General features: G+C 37.6%; 1 protein-coding gene across 4 annotated transcripts in view; it reads right to left on the reverse strand.

Moving 5' to 3' along the window:
- Nucleotides 1-13,504, reverse strand: part of shot (dystonin-like protein short stop) — a 495,344-nt gene that overhangs the window by 96,382 nt on the left and 385,458 nt on the right. For all 4 annotated transcript variants that reach the window (XM_088229644.1, XM_088229645.1, XM_088229643.1 and 1 more), the window contains 9 exons: nt 9,065-9,211; nt 7,745-7,968; nt 6,308-6,503; nt 4,719-4,946; nt 4,231-4,368; nt 2,898-3,121; nt 2,102-2,302; nt 1,767-1,967; nt 944-1,046 (listed from right to left, as the gene is read on the reverse strand). In XM_088229644.1, coding sequence (XP_088085770.1) covers nt 944-1,046; nt 1,767-1,967; nt 2,102-2,302; nt 2,898-3,121; nt 4,231-4,368; nt 4,719-4,946; nt 6,308-6,503; nt 7,745-7,968; nt 9,065-9,211 — 1,662 coding nt within the window. The remainder of the gene's footprint in view (nt 1-943; nt 1,047-1,766; nt 1,968-2,101; nt 2,303-2,897; nt 3,122-4,230; nt 4,369-4,718; nt 4,947-6,307; nt 6,504-7,744; nt 7,969-9,064; nt 9,212-13,504) is intronic.

Genomic DNA, 13,504 nt, shown 5'->3' on the forward strand with positions numbered 1-13,504 from the left:
AAAATAAACATTAAGTCGAATCCAAATATAACTTTAATAAATAGCAACCTACAGAAAGGCTTTGAGCCTAGTGGGGCGGTATCAGCTCCCAACTTCGTCGATTCATCAGCTGCCTTGTTCCTGTCAGTGTGTGAGTTCGCAGATACCCACAAATCAATGTTACACGATAAATAAATTAAAATTCTAAGCACTAAAGATCGAACAAAGAATGAGGAAGTTGGATATAAAAAATGTTTTTTAAACGTGGTAAACATTAGATGTCGGCCTCGTGGTGTAATGGTCAGCGCGTTAGCCTGCCATGCAAGAGGTCTCGGGTTCGATTCCCAACATGGTCGATATGAAATATTTATTTTAAAGGGTGTTTTCACCCTAGAATATTTCATACTCCCTGGACTGGTACCTGAAGCGTAAGACTGATCATCATACCTTTATGTAACAAAAATGATCAAGATACACTACGATTGGTGTACCAATGCAGTGCCCTATGCACCATTAGGTGCGGAAAGGGAATGATGATGATGATGATGAAAAATTAGAGCATTGAATTATATGGCGAAGTTTCTCAAAAATGTACTACTTTGAATGACATCACGAGTTCTCGTGAGTCAACCAATGATAAAGTGTTGTGTTTGATTTTCGGGTTCAGGAAAGCCAACCCACCAATCAAAACAAATCACCGAAGAGTGACATCACGCACGGAGTAATTAAAAAATTACGAAACCTAAAAAACTGTAGCGATGATAATACGATACATAATTTATTTATTTTTTATGGCTTAGTTTGGCCCATCACAGCTTCAAAACGGAGTGCCAAAATTTGTAAAATTAACTGCTAGACTCAAACTTCCGTCCAGTTTTACTTTTTCCATCCATTCAAAATGGTCTAAGTTTGAGCATTTTAATTACTTCACTTCTTATCTACTTATAACTTAATACAATCATACCTTCATTCTATCTCTGATGACTTGCGTGTCGGTTACGTCCTTCTTGGATATAAGTTGTTTTCCATTGCGCAAGCATTCGTCCACCAGTTGCTTCCTGGAGTCTCTGTAATACCAAAATCATGTTAAAACTTATCACATGGGCAGAAACAATAAAGCATCAAAAAGTTCCGGCATTCTCATATCGATGGATTTAAAATGGGAGACTTGCACCACATCTTTTGCTAAGAAAACCGAGTCAATAATTTATTTGACTAAAAAGGCATTTCAAAATATTACTCCAGAGATATATCTTAAAATATAAAAGACCTACGTGAGTCCTTTATTGGAGTGTGCTACTGGAAAAAGTACAAAGGAATTCACTAGGACTTACATCATTGGAAGAATGACGGAAGAGAGGGAACTTGACATAAACTTATATGATACTCAATAATTACTATGACTGCCCCCTGCATGAGATGTATCAATTGAATCCCAACACAAATTTACAGGGTCATAACTGGAAGCTCTATCGTCCCCAATTCCAACTCAATCCCAAGATAAACTTCCTTTCCAGCAGGGCAGTTTCAGACTGGAATAAATTGCCAAGCCTAGTTGTCCATTCCATTTCGGTCATTCGAAAACCGTTTGGATGCTTTTTAAAGAAGGAAGAACTTGGACAAAAAGCAGCACACAAAATATAGGCGCATCAGCGAAGTCTGCCTGCGTATGATGAATACAATAAAAATAATCATTATTTTGAATAAACACTTTTCTCTGTCGAGGTTCAAGATACGCACCACTGAGTGCCAATAGTTAATAAAATTAGGAGTAATGAGGGCTTTACCTCTCTTCGGCCAGTTGGTCCATCCTTAATTGGCACTCCTCTGGCGACATCCTGGACAGCTCGGACGAGTTGGCTCGGTCCATGAGCTTGGCGCACCACTGCTCGGCCTGCGTCGCCTGGCCCGAGAACTGGTTCAGTTCTGCGGAAACTTCCTCCAGGAACTCGCCTCGCTTGTTGGATTTCTCCAGAAGTTTCTCATATCTGGAAGAGAGGATCGACAATGAAATAAAACACACAGAAACAAAATATTTTTGGCTCATCTCAAAGCGAGAGTTTAGCGTTGGTAATTAACCAATTCAAATCAAGTCGAAAATTTTTCTCTCTTTCTTTCTTACCTGTTGTAGACGTCCTTCATCTTCTGGTCGATCTTGGTGGCCAGGCGGGCATTGGAGGCCGTGGCCAGTAGACTACGAGCGCTGGCCGCTAGCTGCTCCAGCGATGGGCGGTGACCCACGAGGTCGGCGCTGGAGATTTTATGCTCGCGCAGCTGCTCATCCAAACGCTCTCGAATCAGAGACGCCGGCTTGAATTGGGACCTGGAAAATAAACGAGAAAATTAATAGAGAAAATACCACCCCACAGCTCACCGGTGCTGCGTGCAAAGCACCAGAAATAATCTGTTCTTTACCTCTATGGAACATTCGTGGAATCTTTGTGCTAGCATATTATCTCATGTACAATAAGCTTGACGTTCAACAATGTTTTGGGTATGTCCAAATGTTTGAAAACAGGCTGGATTTCCTCCGTAGGGAGTTATTTAGATCTAAATTTGTTGCAACAGAGAGGGAAAACATTTATGAGAAGGGAATATGAAAGTCTAAACCAGCCAGAATGAATCAGCTAACCAAGAAGAATACACCAGCCAATGACAAGTCATAAGCCCTGTAAATGCCTAGACTTCCATATTTTCTTCTCAAAAATGTTTTTCATTTCTGTTGCAGCCAATTTAAGCTCGACATTGTCGCCTAGTATAAAAATCGTCTGCACAGTTTTCTTCAAGTAAATGGGCTAAATATTTGAATTGAGAATTGGAAATATAAAAAAATCGAGATAAAAATCTTCAAATGAATAATGAATTAATCTTCAATACCAGGAATCAACTCGATGCATGAGATTGATTGTGACACTCACTTGAATTGGTTCTCTGCCTGGTTGATCCAAGAAGCCTGTCCTTCCAGAGCGTCCTGTAGTCCTTGGCTTTGCAGTAGCGCTCCTTCCAGGAGTCCGCACTGCTGGCCGAGGGCGCCGCTGAGCTCCCCGTACTTGGACTCCAGCTCCAGAACTGGCACTTCCAAGGCCCGGATCTCCTGGGGCGTGAGGTGGCCCTCCAGGGTCTGCAAAAGCTGGTCGCAGGCCTGGGGAAACATTGCAATTAGCTTAGGCTACTTTAAATAGGATGGTTAGGTTATTTGACATATTGCGGACAATGATATGCATAATCAGGAAATTCAGAGCTACGGGAAATTGGATATAAAAAATGTTTGCTTACAGTATCATAAAAAACTAAATGCTTTGCAACATAACGGGTTTACGTAACATGTTAGGAACAGCGTGGAGCGAATGGAGTTCTAGTGCCAACTCTAATGTATGGGAGCGAAGTATGGAATTGGAAAAACAATGATGAAAGTAGGTTAAATGGTGTCAAAATGCGACTCCTCAGGCGAATGTGTGGTAAAACGATGTATGATAGGTGCACAAATGTCAAGATTCGTGAACTGTGCAAGGCTGAGACATGCATTATCGACAGAATCAAGAAAGGGGTGCTGCGTTGGTTTGGATAAGTTGAGCGAACGGACAGCGAAGGAACGGCTAAAAGGATTTACGATGCAAATGTTGATGAATGCAGAAAACGAGGAAGACCGAGAAAGACATGGCTCAATCAAGCCCGTCAAATACTTAAAGATGCACATGTCAAGAGTAGGAATAATCGGCGTGCGTGCATGAGAAGATGTATGAACGTAGAGGAAGCGAGGTCTGTGTGCAAAGACAGAGTGATATGGCGTACTATCATCTCTGCCTACCCCTACAGAGAAATGGCGTGATAGTCTGCTTGTTTGTCTGTTTGTTAGGAACAGCTAAGAAATTAAAGCGTCGTTAAGTTGTTGTGGCAACCATGAGCGATACTGGCTACCACAGTGTTCATTTGCTATAGGGGAAACAAACAGTGGTAGAGTAGGCATTCTTAGCTAGGCAAAGAATAAATTACATTTTTTTTAATACAATTTAAATTCAGTAAGCAATATTCACAACTGATATTGATTCTTCGTTCCTCCGCATGCATTAATTAACCTCTCGGAGTCTCCTCTGACAATCCCGAGAAGAAGAGACACGCTCTTAGATTTTACAACACTGCCACATTTCCAGGTTCCCAGCATAAGGTAGATTATTTTGAAGCTGTTATCATAAGATTTTCAGAACGGAGTAATTAAACGTGTCAAATGTGAAGTAAAAAGTTCCAACTTACATCCTTGGCGTTGTCGATCAGCCTGCTTTGGGCGAGCATCTCATTGTGAAGTGCCTTGGCCCTCGTCAGCTGGGCTTCCACAGCCTTGGGATCTCCGGCGATTACTTCGGAGATCACGGCTTTGCATTGTGGCTCGATCTAAAAGTAAAAAAATTGAGTTGACGTGGTAAAATGGGGGTCAATTCGTCCATGTTAATAAGTTACATTTTATAATTGAAGAGACACACTACTAGCGCAAGGAAAATGGCATTTCAATTTGTGGGTAATTGAGCTCCGAGCCTTCATTCTCTAACCTGATGCCTTTCAGAAATATACAGTTATGTGTAACAAAAAAAGGTATGTTTTTAAGATGCGCAGCACATGGTAGGTTTAAAAATATCGGAGGGCTCTAGAAATTTTTTTATTTCCAAAATGGACGCCGAGCACATCAGTAGGATACAGTCGGATTAGAAATATACTATGGTAAGGAGCAGTGTAGGTTTTCGTACCTCCTTCAACCAGCGGCTGGCCTTATCCACGGCGTCGCCGTACAGTTTCCTGGTGTCGCCGACCCCGCGCAGCCTCTCCTGCAGGCGCTGGGCGCGAGCCAGCAGGTCGGCGTGGCGCCGGCCGGCCAGCTGCACCTGGGCGCGGACCTCCGAGTCCGTGGGTTGGAGGAGATGCGAGTAGCGCGACGGCAGCGATGTTCGGAAGTCGTTGAGCAGCGACAGGAACTCCTGGAGACAGAGAAATTGATTTATTTTATTCTTATTTTGAATTTAGAAACAGGGCACGCATGAAAATAATGTTATGTGTGATCAAATATTTCATTTATAAAAATATTTTTCTCTTCATAAATGTTTTTTACCATGCCATAATATTTTGTACTGCCTGACATAAAATTGCTCGATCACTTAAAAGAATTGCTTGATAAGATTGACTCAGTCGGTGAATGTTTTGGTTTAAATATTAATGGAAACAAAACTAAACTTATGGTCTTAGCCGACAGAGTAATCTAAATGTAAATCTCCAACTTAAAGGTGTCAATATTGAGAGAATGAAACAGTTCAGGTACTTAGGCAGTATCATCACTGAAAATCTAGACCCCGACATTAAAATAAAATGCAGAATAGAAGCAGCTCCAACAGCATTTAACAAATGAAAAATCTTCTTTGTGACGATGTAAAATGTTTTGTCAAATGTTATATATGGTCTGTCTTACTGTACGGTGTAGAGGCGTGGACTCTTAAAGTTAATATTACAAACTGCCTTGAAGCATTTGAAATGTGGATCCACCGTAGAATGTTAAGAATATCTTGGACTGATATCATAACCAATAATGAAGTATTACGTAGAGCCAATACTAATAGAGAAGTATTCACCACTGTTAAGCTCCGTAAGATTTCATATTTTGGCCATGTGTTGAGAGGTGATAAATATGCCACACTTCAGCTTGTCACGAAGGGGAAGATCGAGGCACGTAGAGGGGTCGGAAGAAAACAGCTTTTCTGGCTTGGAAACATCCGAGCATGGACCAGGATTAGAACTGTGGAGGAGCTGTTTTGCACTGCTCAGGATGGGGTAGCTTTCTCCCGAGTGGTCGTCAATGTCGGGGGGGGACCCGACATGACACGTGAAGAAGACATAAAATTTAATTTTGTGACTTTGCCTTTTTTCTAAATGGAAGTCTGATTTCTATCTTTTCTCTGGTATAATGATCAAGCGTTCATTGTGATCTTTTCAAGTTTCTACAGCAATTTTTTTATTTCACACTGTGACAATGGAACAGTTGCATTCAAAAATTGCTCATTTAATAATTCTGCAACTTGGATCTAAAAGGGGCAATGCCAGACTAATTTTTTTTTTGCCAGCATTTTGTAAAGGGTCGATGTCAATTAAAAGAACTACATAATAAGCTTTTATATATAGACATACATTTTAAGTTTTTTATTAATATTCATTATAAAACATATCAAACAGTTCATTATAACGCCACGAAACGGCTGAAAAATTACTCATCCGTAATATTGCGATTTATGACATTGGCCCATTAAGTCTAGGAGCGTGTTGGCGCATCCGAATGTGTGTTTGTACAGACCTTGGACTCGTCGACGAACTTCTGTGCGGCCATGGTGATGAAGCGCAGGTCGGCCTGGTGTGCCATGACGTCGCCCAGGAAGTCCCGTGCGGCCGCCACCTTCTCCCCAGCCTTGCCTTGGGCCAGCGCACGTTCCTGCTCCTCCAGCGTGCGGTACGACGTGTCCAGCCAAGCGTTGAATGTCGTCAGCTCGTTGCTGTAACGAAATACATTAACTGTTGGCAGATGTCGCAAGAAAGACAAAAACATTCTAAATTAATTTTTAAAATAGAAAAAATACAAAATCGGTGAGGTAAGGAGTTACTTATTAGAAGGGAATATGATTATTGTGGATAATTTTTATAGGGCCAACTTTGCAAAAATCTTCTTAAGGGCGCTGAACAATAAATATCTCACTACGTCTTGCTGATAGAATCTAGATTACATGTCCTGTAGCTACAAAATGCATGGACAGTTGGAAATCTAGACTCTATTTGCATAATACGGAAGTGATTTCTTTTTTATTATTAGCAAACATCTTTTAACCAAAAAGTGTATGGACGAAGAGATTATTAGATACTAGATAGATTTCTCAATGGACACTGAGGGATTACTAAGTAAATGGACAGAAATCTCACTAGACAAGAGGGGAATAAAAGGTAGAAAACAGACACAAAGGAATTTTTGGTTAGATAAATATTTCATAGTCTTGAAAAATTACAGGTTGAAGGAAAGACATCTCAACGGAGACAAAGTATTTATTAGAGAATATGAAAGCCTTTGGGCCCTGTAAATAAAAACATTTTTTTCGTTTTCAATCAACAATCAGTCTTAGACCATTGATTTCTTGAGTAAGAGAGCGTGAAGTGACATCTGACATCTCTCTGATTTAAAATGGTAGGCTCTCTATCTATTTGACAAATCCAGAACGCTAAAGTAATTAAGTCATTAAACATCTCCACTTACATCTAGTAAGCTGCTCCCCAGACTATTGATGGGGTTACCGAGCCTTTGCTGGTATACTACACAAAATATTCTAATCTCATCTTTTACTGCACTTAGACCAATTCTAACATATGCCTCGGAGACCTGGACACTTACCAAACATGACAAAACAAGATTAGACTGCTTTGAAAGGAAAACCTTTCGCAGAATCCTTGAACCTATTAAGGATGGACAACATGGAGCTCCATGATCCATGCCAGGACGTCAATGTAGTCAAATTCATTCAAATAAACAGATCGCATTAGCTAAAAAATAATGTTATTTAACAACCCAGTATAGCGTAGAAATGAGAGCAGATCGAGACTGCAATAGATGAATGATGTCATGGCAGACAGAAGGTGGTAGCCAGAGTCGAGATAGAATGGAGATGTTTCTTAAAGGAAACTAAGACTCACCGAGGGTTGTAATGTAATCACATGGATAGACAGATAGATATATGGTATAAACACGCACCTGAACTTGGCCATCTCGTCCCAGGCGGCCTGCAGGCGGCGATGCATGGTGGCGGCGCGCGCGCCCGCGCGATCGGCGCGTTCGCGCAGCTGGTGCGCGGCCCTCTCCAGCGCGTCGGCCTCGCGCGCGGCGAGCACGGCGCCGCCCGTCACCACGAGCTGGCGCGCCTGCTCGCCCACGCCCGCCACCGCGCGCTGCTGGGACTCGAGCTCCTCTTTGATTTGCTGCGGAAAATAACAAACAATTGTAATCGAGTCGTTTTAGATGAGTTTTCATTAGATTTTGGGTAAAAATAATCTATTTATACGAAAGAGATACTCGTAAAGGTTTGTTTTCGATCTAATGAAACTTAACTAAACAAGGGTTATCACCAGAGCCCTCACAGGGCACTGCAGACTGAATAAACACTTCACTAGAATTAACAATGTTGAAACTTCTAGATGTAGGTTCCGCAAAGCAGATGATGAAACACCTATACAGCGGAGAGACTATCACTCCCTCTCACTTCTGTTCAATGTACTTCATAGTCCTAACGCTCCTATATACCTGCGTGAAAAATTTTATCGCTTATCAGTTCATGGTTTACCTCTTCCAGTGACCATGCGGCTCGACTGTGGAATCATCTCCCATCCACCATCAAAGATGTTACTACATTATCTCTGTTTAAATCACGTCTGAAGAAACATCTCCTTTCTTTTCCTTAATCTTTCCTCCTTTCCTTTTTCCTCTTTTTTTCCTTTTTCCCATTGAGTAATAGTTTTGATTTAAGGTAATTTATTACGTTTATTTCTATTTTAATATATCTTTAGCTTTTTAATCTTTTTTTCTATTGAATATGTTCTGTAACTTGAATTATAAAAATAAAACTTTTATTTTATCGGTTGGTTGGAAGAAATTGCCATTTGGCAATAAGCTAGCCAATGTACAAATAACATTATGTACAAAAAGTTAAATAAATACATATTCTATGTGCATGTAATGTTTTATACTTTATAGCAAAAAGATGCCACACCTCGGGGGGCAATCGGTTTAACCTGAAGATGTTAGAGTGCTTGCCCCCTACCTAATAGCCTGATACCTTAAGGATCTGGGCTTGGAGAGGAAGGTTTAGCAATATGAGAGCACTCGCATTCCACTCAGTAGCCAAGCTCATTGAAGACCTGTGCTTGGAGGTCGAGAACTAATTTACCCAGTCAAACAAAAGAGAACCTGTCAAAATAGACATACACAGGTTGCAGTGACGTCGGGGGCTTATATAGCACTGGGCCCCATTCTTCAGAAGAAGTAAAGGAAAATTATACAAAAGAAAGCTTCTTTTACCTTGATGTTATTGATCTGGTTCCTGAGGTCATCCTTGTCTTCCTTGACCGGCTCTTGATTGGCGAGCCTCTCCTCGATGTCGCTGACCCAATCCAACAGCTTGTTGAGTTGCTCATCGCACAGGCGGTATTTCTCTTCCACGGCTTGCTGTGGACGGGAATGGGGGAGGGAAGAAAAACAAAAAAATATATCAGTTTGGCGCAATGGAGGATCGAATAAGTCAGAATACTTTGGTAAAGCTTTGAACATGTGCAGCCGAAGCTGAGGCGTTTAATTTTCAGCGATGGAAAATGGACATTTTGCCAGAAAATTGTGCTCCTTTTCAATATGACTTAATCTCTTTTTTTTATTGAAGATAAACACCATCTCTTTCACATCCAACACCAGAAGAAGCATCGAGATAGACAAAGTTGTGGACCAATGGAATATACGTTCATTGGCTCAATGCAATAATTTTAAACCAGCTTAAATTTTAAACCTATAAATTAATGCATGTCAGGATAGAGAAATGTCCACCCTCTCCGGGCCCTATGGAGAAACTACAATACTCCACGTCCACCCTGCGAGGAATCGAACCCAGGACTTACAGGATTATACTACAAGGCGAACTAATCTCCACTCGATTTCCTTCTTCAGGATTATTACTAGAGAGCAGCCATCGAGTCGACAACACTCGCCCACGATTCTAGCATAAATTATTTTTTTAAATAAACAAATGATTGTGTTTTTGAAAAGGAGAACAATTGATGACAAAATTTTAGAAAAATTGGCAAACCCTAGAAACCACTGAAAATATTTTACAAAATGTTTATGAATTTTCCTAAGAGACAACAATACTTTTTTTACAATTATGAAAATCTTTTTACATTTACAGGGAGTAAGCAGAAGAAAGATAAGTTACCTTTTTACAACTTTATCAATTTTAGATAATAATTATTTGAAAGGGAAGTAACTCCGCTTGGGTTATTGATCAACATGCTTCACAGAAAAGTTCTAGTATGGATATTTTTACATTGGTTAACTAACACGATACAAGTCAATGTATCCGATGGTTTGACAAATATCGAAAAACAAAAATCCACACTTATATAATAAAAATGCTAATATTTTATTTTTTTAATAATATAGATTTAGCGCGTTCGGCTTATTCGAACGAGGTCCTGAGTTTGATTCCCAGTAAGATCCAAATTAATTAGTTTTAAAGGGCGTGTATTTGTGAAAAAACTCTGCAATTTGATTTCAGACAGACCATTAAATTAAGAGAATAGGCATTATTGAGTATTTTAACTGTCTTTTTTATTTGTTAAGATACCACTGCATTTTTTTTTCATCACTTTTATTTATCACATTTTATCACTGCACAGCTAAGATTTCATGAAGTGCTCTATGAAAATATTTGTCAAACATTCTGATACATTGACTATTAAATTTTTTTTTTTTTTTTTAAAACAAAGAATAAAAAAAATATTTTAATGGGTTAAAAAATTTCAGTTTCATCTGATCTGATAGTTGAAAACTAGTTTAAAAAAGATCAAATTTATCACAAATAAAATTAAAACATCTGAAAATACAACACTTTGAAAGATATTCTTGAAATAAATCTGAAATAATGCAAAATTAAAATGAAATCTTTGTTTAATACCATTGTCATACATATTTGATGAATTAAATTAAAAACTTTGTTTTCAACCAACTATTTAATTTGTTAAAACCTTTAAAACAACAATCTACTTGTCATCAAATCTTACTTGCGTTTTAATGGTGAATAAATTATTGCTTGAAAAGTTTTTTTCAATCCAATGAATACGAGTATATACAACAAATTTAGTGGTATTAAACAAAGTAATATTGATGAGTGACTATCGAAAAAAATTGTTTTTTGCATTACTTCATAGTGTACCAATGCCGTTACCACAATTTGCTTCTGTCATACAGAATTAAAATGCTCGTATCAAATAACATTAAAACATGTTGTATTTGAACATTGTAAGCTAAATTCAGAGAATAGCATTGAGATTAAATTATTAGATAATTTCTCAACAAATTCATTTGAAAATGCCCAAAAATGGGCAAAAAAGATTGACACGATTTAGTTAAAAAATTATCCATTGTATCAGATCCGGACCTATTGTAGGTTCAGTTGGCACATAGAACCAGACACTTACTTACAAGGGATGGGAGAATAATATGCTCGTATTAATTTACAAACGTGTATATTCCCGTCCCTTTTCAGTAAGTGACGGGGCACTCGAACCCTGTTAGATCCGGCGCTGGAGACAAATTCTTAATGGTAAAGGCACCAGTTTAAAACGGAAAAAAACACAGACATTTCAATTAATAAAACACCAGAAATATTCAAAGCAGATCTCGTTCCCTCGAAGAGTAAATCAAACATGCTTTATTTAAAATGATGCATAGACGGAAACAACACAAAAAGCGGAGGACCAGCAATGCTACTCCTTGTAAGCAATTTCCTGAAAGAAATACGATAGAACAAGCCAAATCCTTCTCAGCGACAATGACAAATGATAAATAAATGAAATGATATAAAAAACCGCCACTGAAAAGGAAGCATCAATAAAAAAACAAGCTGACAAGGTGAAGCAAGCTTAAAAACGTAAATAATAACTTAATCGTAATATGGTACAATATTTTTAGGTTATTAAAGATCATAATAAAATGTGCACTTATAAAAAAACTGCTAGATTAATAGTATTATTTTTATGATTATTTATAGTGAATTAACTGTACGTTAGACGTTGGTATTAATGTAATGATGTTAGAGTATTTAATTTATTTTAAACATTAAAAAAACAACTTTTTACAGTAAAACAACAAAAAAACCTGAAACAGTAAAAAAAACGTTTAGAAAAAACATTGAATTTTAAAAATTAGTTAAATAATATTCACAGACACAATTAAACAGTAATGCCGCAAACGACACGAACACACGTTTGTTAATTTTAAAATATAACAGTATAATAATTAAGGGGGATACTACCTTATTTTTTTTGTTCTTTTGTTTAAGAACTTGTACCATTTAGTGAGACCATTCCACCATATATAATGTTTGTATGCGGTTAATCACTCTATGTCTCTCTGTGTGAACTTACAGTTTGGAAGCGACCACTCTGGGCATGCAATGCCGGGTTATAATGACTCATGATGGGGAACATAAGCTCGGATTAAGGATAACAAGGATACTTCAATATTAAAACCACGGGCAAAATATTTCGGCTGCTCACAGCCTTCTGTGAAAATCAGGTTTTAAACTCATCCTGCACCAAACACCGTCTTTGAAGTTTTAATTTTAAAAAAAAAACTTTGTTTTGAACCAAAAATTTACAGTAAACATCATTATTGATCTCCTACCAGTTTCTGAATGACGGTCTACTTTATAGAGGAATCTCGGACTTTAAATCTGGAATGCAACGGGACCACGAAATGACTTCATTAAAAAGTCTTAGATGTCAAAAAATGGCTCGGGAATCAGTTAAGATTGACATGCCTATTAAATAAGTGGTATAAAATAAAGAAGTTTAAATTCATTTCCCCTTTCCATTGATCCTAGACTCTTCTATTTGAAAAATCTTTTTTGCTATTGACAAATAAAATTTGTAATGAAACAGATTTTACAGTGGTCAATAAAAAATATTTTTTTAGCTATTTCTAATGGTATCCCTGCAAACTAATATAGAAAACAGGGATCGAGTAGTGGAATTCAAATAAGGTTTTTCTGATATTTTTTTATTTGAAAAAAATGTTTCTTAACCTCAAAATCTTGTTACACTTCCTACTTTTCAAAAATAATTGCGAACTACTTTGCATTTTAACAATACTGTTGGTGCAGTTACTAGTTATCACGTGTTTAAAATACTGACAATGTGGTTTTCTATTAAAACTACTTCGTTTAACACCACTTTATAAAAAAAGGTGGTTTTAAACAAAGTATTTTCAATTAAAATCTAATATCACAGAAGAGCAGTAAGCAGTATGATTCCATTAAAAAAACTATGAATTACTAAATGATGGATGATTTTGTGGCAAAATATTGTTAGTAATTAGCGGGTTGGGATATTTTAAGGGATTTGTTTTAAAAACACAAAAAGAAGCCTTTTACAAACAGCTGTCACAATTGCTGTCTTCATTTGTTATTTTGAACAAGATAGCTGCTAGAAAATATTTTTAAATTTGGAAGCCAATGTTGAAATTGATTAATTTTCTCACATATTATTATAGATCGTCGATTAGCTGCAAGATTTCACTTAGCAAAAATGTGGTAAAAACTGAGTTGAATAAACAAAAATCTTTTAAAAAATAATATTTTGTATGAAAACGGTAATCAAACTTGAGAAATATTGCAATGAAATAACATTACAATTCAATAAAGTGTATCTCAAACCATTACCAGTAACAAAAATAACAATAAATAAAATAATT

The sequence above is a fragment of the Micrasema longulum genome, unplaced genomic scaffold, assembly GCF_059751315.1.
Source record: "Micrasema longulum isolate JH-2025_06_02 unplaced genomic scaffold, ASM5975131v1 h1tg000691l, whole genome shotgun sequence".
Taxonomy (NCBI): Eukaryota; Metazoa; Arthropoda; class Insecta; order Trichoptera; family Brachycentridae; genus Micrasema; species Micrasema longulum.